Source organism: Pseudochaenichthys georgianus, chromosome 4 (genome assembly GCF_902827115.2).
Source record: "Pseudochaenichthys georgianus chromosome 4, fPseGeo1.2, whole genome shotgun sequence".
In the NCBI taxonomy this organism is placed as follows: domain Eukaryota; kingdom Metazoa; phylum Chordata; class Actinopteri; order Perciformes; family Channichthyidae; genus Pseudochaenichthys; species Pseudochaenichthys georgianus.
In genome coordinates, this window is record NC_047506.1 from 20324484 (window position 1) to 20343921 (window position 19438).

Below are 19438 nucleotides of genomic sequence, written 5' to 3' on the forward strand. Positions count from 1 at the left end.
CTGCAGATATCTGAAAATCAGCAGGGTCAGCAAAACATGAATGAATTGTTCAAAAAATAAGGGACATGTTTAACACATTTTCAGAGAATTAGAAATGTTTATTATTATTGAACACAACCGTTTTTAGACATCATACCTTTTGGAAGTACAGTTACAACAATTGGTCTTATAATAGCATCAAAGAAAAATAAATCCATACAAAAATAAATGGTTTGCAAATGGTTTGTAAAATAACAACAAAGTTCTTCGTAAAAATACAAATGCATGACAAATCAAAAGGGTGTCTGAGCAATTTTATAACGTACACAGGATCCAAACACTTTGCACATGAAGTGGATTAATACAAAAATGACCACATATGGAATCAGCAGATGATCATTTTGGTAAGTGTAGCTTATAGACAGAAACAGTGTTTTCTAGTTTGTTGAAGAACATGATAAGAAATGTAATAAAACAGCTGCTTTTTTTTAGCTAATTTGCATAGCTTAAGCACAACTTGTTTGATTAAAAAATGCCACTATGGGTCTTGATTATGTACAAATAAACACATAACGTCATCACACATGCTAGAATATCTGCTAAATCTAATAACTCTAAATGTGATTCATTTGAAATATATACAATACAACAAGTCTCACTGGCCAGTTGGTGCCCTTTTTGGTCTCAGTGCATCTATGATAATCAGTATAAAAATCTTAGTTTTAGAAAATACAGTGAAGACACATGGTCCCGGACGATAGCAAGTTACTTCACTGACATTAAAATGAGTTACACCGACAAAGAAGATGAGAAAAGCACCATTTTTGTTAATTTGTGACAAAGATAACGCCATGCCAAGGGTTAAAGATACTGTTTGCAAAACAATCACGCTCCTCGTCTCAGCCTTCACTACGTTCTCTTCAATACTTTTCCACATCTTATCTGAGGAGATAAAACAAAGAAAAATGGAGAGCAAACAGAGCCTGAGCAGTGTTATCACAGGTGTCTGAAGGTCAGCTGACCTTCACATGACCACACCCTCTGATCCTGAACACTCAAACCAATGAGCTGAATCTTTGGAAAAGGCAGTGTTTGCTGTGGGCGTGGCAACAGTTTAGCGCCCTGCTTCCATTTCTTGACAAAAACATGTTTTCTTTATACATAACTGATCACGATCATCATTATTAACGTACAGTATGTCCCCTATGTGTATGTGTCGGCTCTGTACAGGTAACTTTGGTCTCGGCATGTCTCATGAGTCTTTGTTTTGGAGTGTGTGTTGGCCCGTGTGTGTGTGTGGGTGTCAGAGCTGAGTGTCAGGACTCAGTGGCTTCATCAGTGGTTCTTGTCGTAGTCCTTCACCATGCCTTTGATGTGGAACAGCTTGTGTCTCAGGCTGCGACACTCTTTCTTCTTAGTCTGGTAATCTGAAGTCTACAGAGGAGGAAGGGCATCAGAAAAGTCAGAAATAATACAAAGCAAACAATACTAACACAAGGATTTAAATAATACTAGACAGGGGAAATGTAAGCTCTTCTGCTCCAAGTAAACAGTGATATTAGTGCTGTGATAAACATTCAGGGAAAAGGGTTCGGAAATATATGTTATGTATTCAAACTTAATGAGGTCATTGTGAAGCTGGATGTTAAGAACGTAATGCTTTCAAAAATACACGCAATACATTTGTAATAAATGGTGTGATGTGGTGGGTCCAAAAGTCAAAGTTCATTATACTAATCAAGTCAGATAACAGAAAAATAACCAAAAACTAGTTTGATTAACAATTAATAGTAATTATTCATGCTTAATATATTTAAAACATCGCCTTGAGAAAATGGGGTGGCTTTTTTGACTATTTTCTGACCATTTCTAGACCAAACCACAAAAAGAATCATCTTATTAATGATGAATAAAATAACAGTTAGCTTATTATGGAGGCTTGTTATTAATTGTATCATCAGAGAAGTCTCCCCACCTGCTTCAGATCCTTCAGCTGGTTATATTGCTCAGCTGCAGCCTGTGGAAAATATAGGAAAAACATTTGTTATGATTCTGTGTCCCTCACAAACAATCTGAAGTTAATAAACAAATAAAGTCCTGTATTTCTGTATATCATTTTGATGCTAACTGACACTCAGTTTAGGCTCAAACACGCCTGCCTCGTGAGTGTGGGAGGTGAGCACTGAGTATATCTGACCTGGTATTTGGGAGAGGTCTCATCCAGCGTGTCCAGCTGCCGGCTGAGTTTGTTCAACTGATCGTTAATGTCGTCCATCTCAGCACACAGGCGCTTGTATCGCCTGAGGTCGGCATCAAACTCTCTCTTATACTCATGACGCTGATCATCAGTAGTTATGTCTGGGTACGTGCTGGAGGAGGAGGGGGAGGAGGAGGAGGAGGGGTGAAGGTAAAAAAGATGAAGAGGTGAGAGATCAACCTGCATCAGCAATGAAGATGCTAACTAGAACCAGGACTTTAACCGCCCCCCCCCCCCCACACACACACACAAAAGATCCAGTCAGTCACTTTTATGCTGCTATGGACAATTTTGCACTCCCTTTTGCACTATGTACATCTTCTTTTTATATATATATATATTCTTGCTTACTTGTAAACGGTTGTGTTTTTTTTGTAAATGATTGAGTCTTCTTGCATTTTAATGTGCGAGTTTGTTTATACCTCGGGACTGTGGGACTGTATTTAGATCTTTCTGTGTGTACAAACATATTTTGAGATTGACAATAAAGTTGACTTTGAGAAGCATGTCTTAGCACATACGAGAACTCGTTTTGGTTCCTGGTAGGATCTTGTCAAAATGGCCCACCTGGTTCATAAAAGGGCTAAACCTCGAATCATCTTAGCTATAGCTTTAAAGGGTGCTCACAAATACATAAGGCCACATCACCCTCTTCACCTGAGGAATGTTCAAAGAAACATTGTATTCTACAGATAAGGCAAACAAATTAAATTCCATATATTGTATATTTTAACAAACTTCAAATTGATCAATTGAGCCATTAGCCTCTTAAAGAACTGTTCCTTTAAAAAAAAAAAAAGGGGGTTTTCAGAAGCCTATCAGCCCTTCAGGAAGAACTCTTCTTGAACCCTTATTTAGAAGAGTGTAGAAAGACTTAAAAACATTTGCTGCTGAACAAAGCAACGCAGAGCTCAGATTAAGGAGAAATACATTGAGTGAATTGAACTACAGCTAAACATAACAGCTTCCTCATAAACTAGATTGACTCCCATGTTTTGTACCTTTGGCCCAATTCTCTCATTATTCCTGAGCACAGCCGATGTGAACTGGCATGCCTCGGGGGATTAACTCTCCTGGACAGACTGTAGCCTTTCCCATGCTATGCTGTTTAAGCATCTGTTTATTTACTGTTCTGTACTTCTATCCAAAAGATGTTCTTCTGCATGTTCCTGGTAATCATGTCACTATGTGTATGTGTGCTTGGTTTTCTAAGCTTACAGTCATTCATTTTAATCAACAATTTAGGTCTGCTCCTGAGGGAGCGACGGCAATCTACGTTGAGTGTTTTTAGATAAAGACATTTCCATCGTTAATCCGGACAAAGGATGAGCTGCTCAGAGAAACAAAAAGTACAATCATTCTCACTTCTTCCACTCCTCTCCGTCCAGTTCATTGCCCGTTTCTCCTCCTGTGGTGTACTCTGTCTCATACTGCGACTCGTCCATATCTGGGTTACGTCTGCGTCTCTTGCCCCGGTTGGCCGAGGGTTTGCGGCCCCCGCTGGTCTCCTCTGAGGGGCTGGAGCTGATTCTTCCACCGTGGGAGTACGCCTCAGATGGTCTGCTGATGGTCCTCTCCGAGTACCTGCAGGACAGCAACATAAACATGGACACTTTAGAATAAAACATCAGAAAGTCTTGTTAACGGGAAAGGAGAGGTATTATTCAAAATAAAACCTTAAAAGGGTTAGGTTGTTGACTGAAAGATAAGATAAGATAAGAAAAGATGGAACTTTATTTATCCCCTTAGGGAAATTCAGGCGTTTATAGTCAGAATGAAAGCAATGTGTATTTGACTGTTGCCTAGGTTTGGGATCACCAAGAGGCCCCTGCAATATAGTGTGATTTATAACCTTTTTGAACTGAAAGTGATGGAGTTTGATTCCATCTTTCATTCGAATAATTATGAATGTAGTCATTTCTCTAAAAGAATATTGATACTTGGATTCTGTTTAGAGTGTAACAATGTAATATTGCCAAGCAAATCTCCCCCTGCATACTGTTCCCTTAGCATCTATTAGCAGTGAGTTTCTATACAGAACATTTTCACAGCGATGTCAAGTACAGAGAAGCTCAAACAGGATAGATAATAAAAGCAAAACCCAGGACAACGTGGACCGTGTGTGTGTGTGTGTGTGTGTGTGTGTGTGTGTGTGTGTGTGTGTGTGTGTGTGTGTGTGTGTGTGTGTGTGTGTGTGTGTGTGTGGTGGGGTAGGTTGGGGAATATTTCCCCTTCCCCAGTGGAAACGATGCCCTTGACCATATAAACCAATTTATGCTAAAAGAACATCATGACCCAAATAACAACTTAAGGGACGGTCTGATGTGAGACAGTGCCTAAAGAAAACAAATATGAACTGATATGACAGACAGATACTGTATGAAGGAATGAACACTTTGAACAACTAATCATTACTGTGGCTCACACCCTACAAAGTGACTCCATGCCACACAGAGGGTCCTCAGTGACCGGGAGGCAGGTACAGCTCTTTAATAATGTGAGGAGGAAACATGCTCAATGTTGAAGGTCTGAGGGGATTTGTAGAGGATATTACAAGTTCTTTCAGAAAACAGAGCACCCTGACATTCTTTTGCTTATGAAAATGCAAGTTATGTTTACTAAGGAAATGATTTTAATAATATTCTGGACTTTGGAACAGATCTAAATCAAATCAAATCAAGTTTTATTTATATAGCACATTTATAAACGATTTTTGGTCGAGCCAAAGTGCTGTACATATAATAAAAATAGCCTACAGTAGAGACACTTTACACAACAGCACAGATTGTTCAGAATATCAGTATGAGAAGAAACGACACCCTCTGTCCTTAGACCCTCACATCGTACAAGGAAAAACTTCCAGAGAAAACTCAGTTTAAGGGGAAAAATGTGAGAAACCTTAGGGAGAGCAACAGAGGAGGGATCCCTCTCCCAGGACGGACAGACGTGCAATAGATGCCGTGTGTAAATCGAAGAGATAATACATTTTACAGCATATAGACCGAATGTTAGGAAATGCATGTGTCTGTAATAAGAAGATGAATCCACGAGGATGTCAGCTACAATCCTGTGGAAGCCATCAGGGAAGCAGCATGACGAGACCCAAGGCAGAACCGCAGAGACAGGTTCAACCACGACCCGAAGTCCACGACTTAATCCAGAACTCAGGATAGAGGATCCAAGACACAGGACTACAGCAAGAGGATCAGCCTCGACTCCGGATCCCGGCGTGGATATAGATACAAAACAAGATCCTGTTCATAAACTGCAGTGCACCTTAACCATGTCATTAGGAGCATATTTTCTAAAACTAGCTGGGCTGGTTTTATCAAAGTATCAGAGATGGTAAGAAACTGTGAAGAGCCATGCACTTTTGGTTACACACACTGCAGACTTTAAGACAATAATGCAAATAAAAACATGGTGCTTGAGAAATCCTTTCTACCTTTTGGAAACTAGCAAATACATTTGTTCACACACATCCTGCTTTCTCTTTCCTCAGAGATTTTAATGAACAGAAGAAAAAAAACAGGGAAAGTTAATCCAACAAGGGCTCAAAGGTCACAAACAGAGCTCACTTTGTGGGCAGGGCCATGCTTCCAAGGGCTTTAAACCAGAGCAGTGATTAGATATTGCTTGTGTTAGTCACATGTTTGAGGTTGGTTGTTTGTGTGGTATCTATACAGAGTTAAATGTTGTAGCTGCTTTATTTCTACTATTGGACTCTCCACACATCTGTCCGACTGGGAAGAGATTTACAGCTTAAGTATCTCTTAAAGACACAGTCAAATAAAACAATGACATTTTTGGTTTCACAATGAAATTAAATCCTTGTGAGGACTCTTGTCTTATTACACCTCTATTTGTCTTCTTGTTAAACCTCAGGGGGACTCATCTTAAACAGTCAAGTGCGATTTGGGGCCACTCGCTACCTTCACTTTCTCATATTGATCCATGTTCATTGATCTTAGTAGCTAGCCGAGTGAAGCGCAATCTGTCTCAGGAAACGGTCTGAAATGCAGGTTCACCGGACCCTGATGTCAAAGTTGAATCAATCTGTATTGAGTCTGTGCTCACTTTTCTTTTATCTGCTGGTATCATTCTCTGAAGTTCAAATGTACTTAATAAGGTGGTTAATGTCTGTAGGAAAATACTCTGCGGGATATTTACTTTGCTTTTCCTCCTTTCCTGTGTGAATCTTCCCTTCCGTCACATCTACAGTTTCCGCCGTATGAAATCCAACTCAAACTTGCACTAGTTAAAACCAATACATTAAACACAACTTTATACACTCTGTCATCTCCCCTTTTAAATTGACTATGTATTTTTACTGTCTTTTAATCGGTCCAAGTATTGTGCCCTGGGTTTTATTTGTGCTGAATAATTGCATCGTGTGTTGTTTATTGTTCTCTTTTATCCTTTCGACTGTATCTACTTGTCTTTCATCCCTTTTTTTATAATGCTGTGGATATGTTGGGATTTGAAGGGTGTCTATTACCAACTGGCCGGGGACAACAGCTGGAAATGAGCCATGTTGGCTAAAGCTGCCGCATTTACTGTTTTTTGTGACAGTTGATCAATGGGGACTGTCCACGACACTATAAACAAAGAAACTAAACTATAACTAAATCCCATTTTTGCCATACCAATACACCGAATGAGGATAAATATAGTTATTGACTGATAAACTGTGTTTACATGTTGAAAAAGAGCGTTTTTTTCAGTCATTTGTTCCTTTTTCTATTCTGTCTGATATAACAACACAGGTGGGAGCGGCGTAACTGGAAGCCAACAGTCCTCTACAGCGTATTCATTTCTAAAATTAAGGAAAATTAAATTCCTCTTGTAAGTAAACAGCACCCACATCTTTTTCACTCGTCACAGTGCAGAAGATGTTCATTGTGACTTGTGACGGAGTATTTGTCAACACGAGGAAGAATACAGATTCACTCACACTGTGTTGTCGAGGGTGTCCTCATTATAGGAGCTGCTGTCCACCTTGGCGGGGGGGTAGGAGATGACACTGTTTGCTGAGGCGCTGAGCAGACCGGCCCCCTTCTCTGACACCAGCAGCGTAGGGGCGTCTTGGACACTGTGGCTTTCCTCCACATTGTTCACCTACAGCAGACAGGAAAAAGCGGAAGGAACAGAGTCAGCAAACAAAAACAAACAAATGAACCCCTCACAAATATCAGGTCAGGCTGTAGCCTCATTTTATGACGAACATCCTGTTTCTTATATATTCATGTTGTCCTCTTTTCCTTACTTCTTAACTCCTAAAGAAAATAAAAGGGTAATGGATTGCTTAAAGCCATCAGGCATGTAATTGGACAGCAGTCAAAGCTCCTCAGCTAAATGGAGGTTATCTACTTGGTTCACTGTGCGTGAGAAGGTCGAGAGAAAATAAAAATGGATGCCTTAAGGCTAATTGTAAAATCAAACCAACACTATAATAAATAAATGGTGTTCTTTATCGTGTAAAAAAATGGATGGATAGAGATGAAGATTCTTGTTTAAAGTGACTTGTCTTAATATTTTCCGACAGTTATGAGTCTTATAACCTTACAAGATAAATCATGAGGATATCATTCTTACACAGAACGATCCGACTATTATTCCAGCTTTCCTTTCACTTCTTTCTATGGTCTTATGTCATCGTGAACACCTGGAACGGATGTGCTCCTCCTTTCTTTCTTCAAACTAAAGTAAACTGTGTCCGACCTGTAAATAGGTTCGCCTTAATCTGTATTTTCAAGACCTTCCTGTGAGCCCAAACGTCCTGCATGAGGGAATTCCTCACAATGAGGGCCTCGGGGGTGGTCACTGTTTCTCCCCCTACCACTGGGTCCAGTGACTGGATCAATCATTAGTTGGCTTTTACACAACCTCTACAGTAAAGTCTAAACTGTGAAGGGTTTTTCTGCTACATGCAAGGCTAACTGGCTTAAATAAAGAAGAAAACCCATGGGTTGCTTTTCAAATGTATCACACATTGTGAAAAGGATGGAGACCCACCCCCCCCCCCCCCCCCCCGTCGGCAGGTTTTAAATCAAGCACAACATTTCTGCATTTGTACATAAAAGAGCACTGAGCATGTTTGGGGTGATGTTAAATACTGCTTAGAGGTGAACATTTACTATTCCACGAATATTTATAAACCCTTCTGCTTACAAGGGTGGAACATTACTAAGCAATCTCCTAAATTCCTCACAGTGTGGGAGCATCAGCCTAACCCCCAAAAAACAATAATCATAATGGGTGGAGTTCCAGTGTGGGGGAGAGCTGCTTTCAATTCAACTGCAGGAGAAGCCTGGCGTGATTTGAAGACTATACTTCCTGTAAGAGTCTTAACAACGCCCTCTCAGTGTGCAACACAGCAGCGTCTGAGTGGAGAAGCACAGTTACAATGTCACTCTTAATGCAGGAAAGTGCTTCGCCAAAGATGATGCACTTGCAAAACTGGTGAGAATGTATTTACAGCAAGTTATCCGGAGCAGCAGTGATTGTCATTATCACCATTATTTAAAACAGAGAGAATGGTGTATTTTTCGATCACAAGTGAAACATGCCAACTTGGACTGCAACATCTGTATTGAAAACTCTAGCTGGCAAATGAAGTCAGCTGCAGATAAGCAGGTTTACTAGAGAGGTGTATCACACTTAAAGCAAAGTAAAAACAGAAGACACATTCAATCCACTTGATATGGTATATATTGGTCAAGCTGATCAAGCTACTCCTCCCAGAAAGAGATCACAACACGTCACAAAGCGAGCCCAGGATGCTTTCACTCTGCATCTGTGCAGCACTTCAGTGTTTCCAGCATAAAAGACTGCCCTGCAGGAACCGCTGTGATGACCTCATGCAGCGGACACAATGCCACCCCCCCGAGCTGAATGAAGCCAGTGTGTGAGGTCATCAGAGCATGCCAGGCCTGCCCGAGCTCAGCAGCAGAGATGGGTCCAATCTTAGAGCAACCACAAGCTTAGCCTGTCACTGGCTCTGTGTTTAAAGGAGCCAAACAAGCCTGATGACTCATTGTGTAGCACAGATACAGTACACAGGTAGCACAGATACAGTACACAGGTAGCACAGATACAGTACACAGGTAGCACAGATACAGTACACAGGTAGCACAGGAATACAACAAATGCATTGGAAATAAGAGAGAAATAAGAACAGGGGGTTTATTGAGGCTAAATATAAAATATGCAAATAATATACAATAAAGGCTCATGTTGTCTGACCTCTTGTAAAGATATGAGTCCATAGAGTCAAATTAAAATATGTTCCTTCCTAACTATAAACATTTTTTTAACTTTGAGTGCTTGATTAAAGATTGGTTTGTAAGTATTGAAAGCCCTACACTTTTCAAAGATTAACCTTCTTGGAAACTCTTTGCCGTTTCACCAACCTTTATCTTGCAAAACATCTCTATATCACAGCGGTATTACAAATGGTTTATATTTAGAAGAATTTAAAAAATGATGTATGTGTGTAGTGTACACATCATTAGTGTACCTACAATAAGACGATGACATCAGTGAGCATGGCTCTACTATCCAACACTAGTGTTAGTCATAGGATTCACTCCAGGCTGCTCTTGTCTGCTTGTTCACCTCTGGGTGCATGATGCCATGTCCGAGGCAATGACAAGCACTCAACAACAAACAGCTCTATATAATCAAATATAACAGCATGTCTATTTAGTGCTTAGATAAAGTGTGACTCGAAGCATTCTCTGCATCCTTCCTTCCTTGACTATTTTGATTAGATTATAGAGCTAAGCTCGTACAACTGATTCCTTTAAGTGTACTACTTATTAAAGCAAAATAAATTGTATCCCCTTTAAACGTGTGAGAGGTGTTGTGTAATATCTTTCTAGCATACATCAGGGAATTTAGATTCTGTATTATTTATCAGCATATATTTTACATTTGCAATTGGCATGCAAGGACTGTTTGCCGCGTGTCTGCGTGTATTGATTTGTGTTCTTTACCCTCAATGCCTTGCAACCTTTTGAACAAACATTGGATGTGGACATAATGTGTTGGAGAGGATGCTGAGTGACAACAGTATGTAGAAAACAGAAAGGAAATATTCGAAAGAACATATTTTGAGTTACAAAACAGTAAAATTGCTAACAAAAAAGTGCACGGCGTGTTAGGGTTTTAAACCTGGTTCACAGAAAGTCAGAAATAGAGAGTTGTTCATGATAGGTCTCGTGTAACTTATTGTCATTCACTGCATGGATCATTTGAAAAGTGGCAGTTCCAATCAATAATCAACCCGCATCACAGGTCTCACGTGTCTCACGTGACGAGCTATGTTGATATTTAAAACCCTAAAAGGGAGGCTCTCTAGAAACCTCCTGTCCGCTCTCTATCTTCTCCGGTGGTTAATCATTACTCAGAGTGAAACCAGGTAGTACAGCATGAGCAAACAATCACTGACTTCTATCAGCTCTGACCCTGAACAAAGTGACTCAGTCAGAGGAAACACTGTAACGGTAATGTGACCGCTTCCCTGCTGGAACCTATAAACTCATAAAGATCTGGTTATGATGCTCATTTCTGGACCTTCAACTCACACACAAATTGAAACATTGAGAGTTTTGAACAGGAAAACAACATCTGGTCACATTTGGTCAAAAACAATAACAACCTTGGCAATGTGCAGTTTTCATTATCTGCACCACAATCATCCCAGCTATCTTTATAACTGATGAGTACCAGGATTACTGCCTCACGGATGACCTGACTTCACTTTGCAATAAAACTATTTATGTAAAGTAAATGGTTGGAAACACATTTGTGTCAGGTAGCAAATTTGGGGACGGATAGGGAAAAGCATATGTCACTTAGTTTTGGTGGTAGATCCTCTGACGCAGAAAAAACAGTGGTTAACCTTTTTAGCAAATCTGTTGGAGAACATTATATTACATCAACTTTCCTTAGGCTGGATTAAAACTGTGCAGGGACAAACTCAAGGTCAGTTAAGGTTGAAAAAGTGATTTTTCTAAATCCCATGTTAACCCAGTAAATTGGGACTTTGCTTTGTCTAAATTCCAGTTTCTCTCTATTCCTATGTATTGTACGTCACTTCCAAGATGTTGTGTGCCGCCCTTTGCACGAATAAAAGAAATGATGTTACTACTATCCTGTATTCTCTTACCCATTCCTCTACGTCTCTGCCCTCTGAAGCTTTTCCGCCAACGAGAGGCTCTTCCCAGTAAATGTTTGGTTTCCCGTAGCGCCAGATCATCCCTCTTGTTCTATGTGCAAAAAACGCAGCAACACCAAAGGCAATGACGACCAGAAATCCACACACCATGGCAACTCCCTAGAAGAGCAAGAACATAAAAACAAATGTAATGTGATTTACCAAAAAAGGTAACAAATGCTTCATAACTACAGATTAGTAAACAACACAGGACTGGTAATATGGGAGACATCTCTTTTTGAGTCCAGATTATCTCATATTGCCCACATGTGAAACAGCAACGTTACTCAAACAAAGTTAACCGTATGCATTTTGTAACATTCATTGTAGTGAATCTATATCTACACACCTCCTGTGGGTCCACAAAGCAGTAATGGTAGAGATACTGGTTGTAGATGGGGAAGCCTCCCACTCCTCCCATCTGTGAGTAGCTGGTCTGGTAGAGGTTCTGGCACATCATCAGCATGGGATTGTACATCATGCTGGAGGTGCCCTGGGCCATAGGGTTCACCCCGACGATGTAGACAATGCTTATGATGCCCTGGAAAAAGGCATTGACAGTCACTGATATTTACAGTCAGAAAATCAGTCTATCTTTCAGATTGACCTATAGTAGTGCACCTCACTCCCTCCCTCAGTTCCAATATGACTACGGCAACACAGACAGATAATCTTAAAGCCCTCATTCAGCAACAATCATATCAGTGAAGTATTTGTCTGAACATCCTGTAACTGACAAATGGTACAGTACAACAAGTTATTCAAAGACTCTTTCTAATCTAGCATTATTTTAGTCTGTTATAACACTTTGTCAGCTAGAAACTCTCAACGTTATTATACAGCACCTTAGACGATGAATTTGCTGAGCACAAATAAGGTGTAACAAACTAAAGTATGTTAACTCAGCATAAATATGGTTTATTTATGGTTTAAATTAACTCAGCAAGTAGAGCACTGGGATCTGAACAAAGTGAAGCTGTGCACACAGTCCTGTTTCAGATTAGACTTCTGGTATTCAGGGGTTTTTCGAAATCATGCACATAAATAAAATGTTCATAACAGAGATAAAGATAACAGTTTTCTGTTGATCAGGATGATACATTAGATAGAAATGTTGAGATGCTTAAGCAGGAAAATGCTTTTGTGATGCTGCTAATGTAATTCACATATCACTTTAAATTCACCGTGGCCTACAATGTAGAACTATGTATAAGACAGCAGAATTGAAACAGCGGCAAACATTTCTCTGTGTATGCTGTATGTGATTTCACAGTATTTATTGTTTGGTGTATTTAAAGCCTTTGTGGACTTGCCACTCGAGTGTATAATATGGAAATAAACAAAACATGGTATGCGTCCTCCACACTAAGTGAATGGACACCCTAAATAACAGAGAAGTAAAATGGCAAAAACATGAGGACACCATAAAATGTGAATGAGTCTCACCTCGAGGAAAGCCATGATGACGCTGGCTATCAGGAGGATCAGAAAGAACTTCCTAGTGTGGACCGTGTTGGATTTAGAGAAGCTTGTGATGAAGAAAGACAGTGCCCCTATAAAATTAATGGCTGCCATGGCAATCATGGCGGTTTTGGCTGAGTAAGGTTGGATGTAGGAGCCATGGTTACTGCCGTAGCCTCCTCCATAGCCTCCTCCATAACCGCCTCCTCCGTAACCACCACCGTAACCACCACCGTAACCACCACCGTATCCTGAGCCGTAGCTGCCTCCACTGCCGCCGTACCCCATTCCCATTCCCATTCCGTACTGCATGTCCCACATGAGGGTGGAGGCCACGCAGGCAAATATGCCCACACACAGCACGATCACCGTACCCATCATGGCTTTGATGATCCCCGGAGGTGACAGCCATTTGTAGAAGTGCTGTGGTTTGTCCTCAATGTAGTACGATCCTGGTGGAGGTGGGTATGCGTTGTAATCACTCTGAGGGCCCTGGAAGCTGCCTGGAGGGCCATAGCCGTTGTTGGATGGCGAACTGAAGGGAGGACTGTAGACAGGTGGACTCTCGTAGTGCTGCTTGTCAAACATTGCTCAAAGATGTCCCAAACTGTAAACCAAAAACAACAAAACCAAATAAGTTTGCGGGTAGTCGTGAGAGAGCAAAGTGTACTCCAGAGAGAAGGAAAGAGCCAACCCGTTCTGTTTTTCAGCAGCACTGATATGAGCTATGCTACGTGGAGATATGGGAAAGTTAGGCGTGACAGTCTTTGTGTAGTGTAAATGTTTTACCATTTCCAAGGGAGTGTGATTTATGAGGGCACAAGTTAGGCTTGTTTGTGCGTATTTTTCTTTCAGTCAGGTTGCGTAAATTACAAAGAGCAGAACGTTTATTTTTATCATATCATAAACTAAATCAGACGTGCTTTCCTACATCAACAGAAAATAGAAATATTAGATGAATGACCTTAAGCAAAGAGGTCTCTGACCCAGCAAAGTCAGAGTGGAGATGTCGGCACCAGGACGGAGAGGGCAGCAAAACAACAATACATTCCTTTTTGCCTCTTCACAAGCTGTAGGAGTCCCTCTCAGCCCCCACCATGTCCAACCAGACTTTGAACATTTCACATCCCGCCTCTGGCTATTTTTTTGTTTTCTTTCTCGCTACAAATCTTATCCAGGGACAGTTTATACAATTTAACAATGCCCATTCTTCTACATGGAGTCCTACCGCGAGGGGGGGATTGCTTGCATGTTTGAACGAAAAAGCATGTAATCAGCAGGCGAAGTTACTGGAGAGGACAAGAAGTTAGATATGAAACATTAATATCTCTTTTCCTTGTTATGCCAACTGTAATTTCAACCTGATATAAACACAATGCTGAGTCCTTGTGGCAAACTGATACATTAATCCTAGGATTGCAACTAATTATTACTTTTGATGCACGCAATTTTTTATGCTGCAACAATTGTTTGTGCATAAATGGCTCCCGTTTGTTGCCTCTCTAGCACCATGATTTCCTGTTTTTCTCAGTTTCTTCCCAGAATAAAGTGAATATCTTTGAGTTTTAGTAGCAAAAACAATCATGTAAAGACGCCTTTGAGAGACTGGGATAGACATTGTGTATTATTGTAACATTAGAGCCAACCAATCAATTCATTTACCAAAAATGAATGGGACAAAGTTAGTTCATTAGTTGTGTTTTCAATGTTAAACGATTGGATGCAAGTTTTAGATTTGTATTAAAGCTGTTAGTTACAGCCCTTGATTTATTAACTTGAAGTGCTAATGGATTTATCATCAAGAAATACATGTGCAGGTGCTCTCTATCTTCTAACCCACAGCACTGATTTTAACAACAAAGAAAGAAACCTCTTCCATTAACATCGTGCTCCTGTTGAGCCACCGTGGTGGGGTTTTGACTTTTGAGGGAGGTACGACCATTCGGAGAGGAAGACATACAGGCGGACGGACGGAGACACAGTTCTTGGCACTGCCCACAGTCTCCAGTGATAACTCTCCTCTCTTTAAGGGTCTTTAGCACACACAGAAGAAGAGGTCTCGCCTCAGAGCCTCCATCCCAGACACCTTCCCATTATTCCCTCCCTCATTCCTCCTTATCCTTCATCCCCCTGTCCCACTACTCTCCTTCCCCCCTCCATAACTTCTTGCCTTTGTTTCGGGAGCAGGAGGGGCAAAAGTCAAGGCTGCTTGTCACGGGAACAGTGTTGCCATGGAGTTTGGGTTGAAAAAAAAGCAAAGAAAATTGGGGCACTGTCTGTGGAGGATCAAACAAGGGCTCCTCTGTGCTGCTGTGGGGGGGGGCAGGAGAGAGAAACACAGAGAGGGGAGGACAGGTGGATGTTGTGCATACAGCGGTGTCATGTGTCCTTTATTGTTGATCAACAGGCTGCCTCCTAAGCCAGTAGGTCTTAGTGTAATTTCTACTGCCAGTATTTGATTATATCAATAAGTGGCTGGAAGTAGTCGGAGGCACAGGCTCTTTCCGAAAAACCAAATAACACTGAGGACCAAACAATTGTACATTCTGGACAATGACTACTTTGGGAGCCCCAACTGGGTTTTTTCAAGTGCATCTTTGTCAATGTAATAAAGTAGGATTTTTTATTAAAAGGTAGCGGACGGTTAATATGGGTCATATTCTTTAGGATACAAAAATGACATGGACAGATTGTTTTACTCATACAGTAGAGCGGCAATGGTATAACTGATTTTTCAAAGATAATTCCAAACATCCGGTTTTATTGTAATAGTTAAAGGTGGGGTAGGTAATTTTGGAGAAACCGGCTCGAGATCGCTAGAATTTGAAAATACACAGCCGGAACAAATCTGCCACTTCCTCACAGAGCCCCTCCTCCAACACACACGAACGCGCATATGACCAATGAGGGCACGAGATAAGTTTGTGCACGAGATGGGAGGCTGACAGGCAGGTAGGCCATCCAGTTACTTTAGGCGGGCCGGCTAAAATGATTGGTCGTGCTTTTTACAGCGCTACGGCTTCCACAGATGACATTTTTGTATGTATTTTTTGTCAAAGGCAAGCACTTAATATATTCATTGCTTTCGGGATGTTAAGAGCATTCCATGGAATATAACAAAAAGTGTATCTCGAGCCGGTTTCTCAAACTTACCTACCCCACCTTTAAGGAAAAATAATTTGGTTTTGGACTTTTTGTTGGATAAAACAAAGCTAATTGTGACATTAACCTGGGCTATATGGCAGTTTTCATCATATTTTGACATTTTATTGACCAAGTTATCAATTATTCAAAAAAGACCTGCAGATGAATCAATCATTTAAATATGTTTTGTTAGAACAGTAGACTCAGTGCTTGGACAAGAACTATGTGAGGGTGTCCTACCGATAGTAAAGATCAACAAAACTACAATACCTTATATGGGACATTTGCTTTTATGTAAAGGCAAAGCTTTATGGTTATTTACTAGCATATTCCCTAAAACAAGTGAAGTGTACTTTTTCTGAAGCAGCAGCATCGCAGCAATAGTAGGAGAAACAGTAGTAGTAGCAGTAGCCGTAGTACTATAGTGTTGTTTGTCTAAAACTGGATAACAAATCTTATTTTCATGCTGGGCAGAAAGCGGAGTGTTTTGGACCAGAGTCACAGGTCAGGTCCCACACCCACCAGCCGCAGCCTGAGCTCCTCTACAACACAGAGACTCTATCATCTGCTGCTGATAATGGAATTCCACTCATACAGTCACATGTCTTACATCTGTCAAAAACAATTAGGCCCCTGCCTGATGTAGGCTGGGGCCCACTGGCATACACACAGGAGTCAGCCAAGACTTCATGCCCAAACACAACCAGCTGAAGAATATCCTGGGCCGTATAAAAGTCAATAAAAATTGTGGAAAATAACAAGCTGTGCTATCAGTTGCAAAAACTCAAAAAATGTTTTGAGATGTTGATTCCACTTAACTGACTTTTAAGAGACTGTGGTGTTGTTGGTATTATGAAGCACTCAAGAGTTTTTATTATGTTGTCATGTCCACCCAATAATATCACTTAAGGTTAATTATGTAAATCGAAATAAACCTGAATGAAAAGAAAGTATTGGGTGGACGTATTTTATTAACTTATAAACTGTGTTGTATGCTCAATCATATATTTCACAGGGCTAAACTGTATAAAGAATGTTGCTTCTAAGTTTTGGCAAGCTAAAGATAATGTTCTACTCTATAATGAAATGGTATTCTATTCTGCTACTTCATATAGTGATTATTACAGGGCTGCTGTAGTGGAACGAGGTGTACCTGAACAACTGGCAACTGAGCGATATCACAAAACTCTCATTATGAGACATTGTGCCAACCAGTAAACTACAGTTTATACAGTCAATCGTTGAATTACAATTATGGAAAAAGCATTTTATGTGTCTAATTTGTCTTTACAATCTACAAAATATATAAACACACTGTAACATCAACTTCAGACTCACAAAAGGATTACTACTTGTGAACCTGCAGTTTTTATTTATCTTATTTTAGGACTGTTGGGTTACTTTGTGTTTGTTATTGATCCGTAAGGCTTATAGTAGTAACTAAGTACTTTACCTCAAGTACTTAAGTACAAGTTTGAGGGACTCGTACTTTACTTGAGTATTTTCAGTTAAATTGTGTACTTTTACTGCACTATATTTATTTAATACCCTTAGTTACTTTGCGCATTTGGATTAATAGTGTGAAACATAAACAACTCATTAATAAGACTTTATATTCACCTAGTCACATTTACAAGCTACCCTGCAGTTCACAAAGTCATTCAAACCAGCTGCACATTTACCAGCTTTGATAAACACATTGATGCATCAATCATTATAATCAAATCATATAATATATATTATTCTGAAATGGGCTAATTTGCATAAGTACTTTAACTTTTGGTACTCTACATTTATGTTGATGCTACTATGCTGCACTCTTGTACTAGTACTTTTTCTTCCGTACAAGATCTGAGTACTTCTCCCACCTCTGCACTTGGCTTGAATCAAAAGGTCATCAGATTTTCCATTAGCTATAGTAGACTAACGTTGCTGTTTTCTTGATGTCTTTGTTTTGTTCCGGTCGATCGTTCTAACGGAGTTCTCTATCACCATTAACAACCTGTAGCTAGCTGACTCGCTAACTCAATAACGGTGTTATCTAACTGTCGTTACTTTGGAAACAAGAGGAGTCCCACCTGTTCACCGTTACTCCTTTCACCCAGTCAGATACTTTTACGGTAAAAGACTTCAAACCACTTGATACAAAAATAATAATACAGGTTTATTCAAGAATAATAACTTATAAAACTGGTTTTCAAATCACCTTTTAGTTTCAACTGTGTATGTTGTCTTACCTGAGGATCAAGGAAGGGGGAAAGAAAGCACAGTCAGAGCGTTTCCTGTCAAAACTCTCCTTCTTCCTAAAGTTTTGAACAGTTGAGAAAATAATAAAACGGCCGTCAGGAAATGAATGTCCCGCGATATATTAAAAATAAAGTGAGGCTTTTTAATGTAACCGTTAAAGCCGCGACTTTAAGCTGCTGTCCCGGGCGGACGGAGAGACAACGGTTTCCTTCACAGCCTCTGAACTGAACAAGTGCTTTGTCCCGCCTGTCCGCGGTGATGAGGCCCGCCGTCCCACCGCAGCACCGCAGAGGCTCATCCGCCAGAGGGCGGGCTATCTGCGGTTTACAGAGAGCATAAAGGGACTTGGATCTTGAAAGTAGAAGTCGGCTACCAGAGTGTAGAGATACTCTGTTACAAGTAAAAGTCCTGCATTCAAAATGTTACTGAAGTAAAAGTACAAAAGTATATCAGCATCAAAAAGTACTCATTGTGCAGATTGGTCTATTTCAGAATAATATTATATGTTTTGATAATAATTATTGATGTTATCAAAGCTGGTAAGCTGCAGCTAGTTTTAATTATGTATACTGTGGAGTATTTGTGAATTTACTCCAGGTGTAACTAAAGTCTTATTTAAGTGTTGATTATATTTCACATTATTAATCAAAATCTGCAAAGTCACTAAAGATATTCTATCTAGTAAAATTACACAATCCACCTCTAAATTGTAGTGAAGTAGAAATACAAAGTATAAACAAATACTCAAGTAAAGCACAAGCATCTCAAAATTGTAGTTAAGTTCAGAACTTGAGTAAATGAACTTAGTTACTTTACACCACTGTATACAAACATATGTCTCATCACCTCGACATTTACATTTCTTGAATTCCTACATTTATTCTAGACATCTGAATATATTTGAAGAATATTTTCTGGTCATAAATGTACCATGTGATGTACAGCTTTCATAAAGTACAGTAGGTACTACTCAGTTTGAAGAAAATAAACAACAGTTGAATACGGTTAAACATCCTTTAAAGATATCACCATAAAGCTACCAGTATATTGCAATGTTATGTTTAAATATGCAAATGAGGAGTTTTTCTAACTTTGTGAGATGAGGCAAGGCAAGGCAAGGCAAGTTTATT

At 40.0% G+C, this 19438-nt stretch overlaps 1 protein-coding gene across 2 annotated transcripts; it reads right to left on the reverse strand.

Moving 5' to 3' along the window:
• Positions 1 to 77: 77 nt before the first annotated feature.
• LOC117445651 (occludin) lies at positions 78 to 18547 on the reverse strand. 2 transcript variants are annotated; one of them, XM_034081422.2, is made up of 9 exons: positions 18299 to 18547; positions 12903 to 13524; positions 11806 to 11997; positions 11409 to 11576; positions 7191 to 7354; positions 3602 to 3820; positions 2177 to 2348; positions 1955 to 1996; positions 78 to 1413 (listed from the first exon to the last, which is right to left on the reverse strand). In XM_034081422.2, exons 2-9 carry the CDS (start codon positions 13503 to 13505, stop codon positions 1315 to 1317), a joined length of 1659 nt encoding a protein of 552 aa, XP_033937313.1. In that variant the 5' UTR covers positions 13506 to 13524; positions 18299 to 18547; the 3' UTR covers positions 78 to 1314. The 2 variants fall into 2 exon arrangements, with proteins under 2 accessions (XP_033937313.1, XP_033937314.1); XM_034081423.2 differs by lacking the exon at positions 18299 to 18547 and adding an exon at positions 13882 to 13924.
• Between the last annotated feature and the right edge of the window lie 891 nt (positions 18548 to 19438).

Bases quoted from the DNA above. Each gene is read 5' to 3' on its own strand.
- LOC117445651 (XM_034081422.2), bottom strand. From the start codon at position 13,505: ATGTTTGACAAGCAGCACTACGAGAGTCCACCTGTCTACAGTCCTCCC. The intron at 2,349-3,601 runs GTGAGAATGATT...CTCCTCCTCCAG, and splicing joins GACGGAGAGGAGTGGAAGAA to CACGTACCCAGACATAACTA. The intron at 1,414-1,954 runs GTGGGGAGACTT...CCTCCTCTGTAG, and splicing joins AGCTGAAGGATCTGAAGCAG to ACTTCAGATTACCAGACTAA.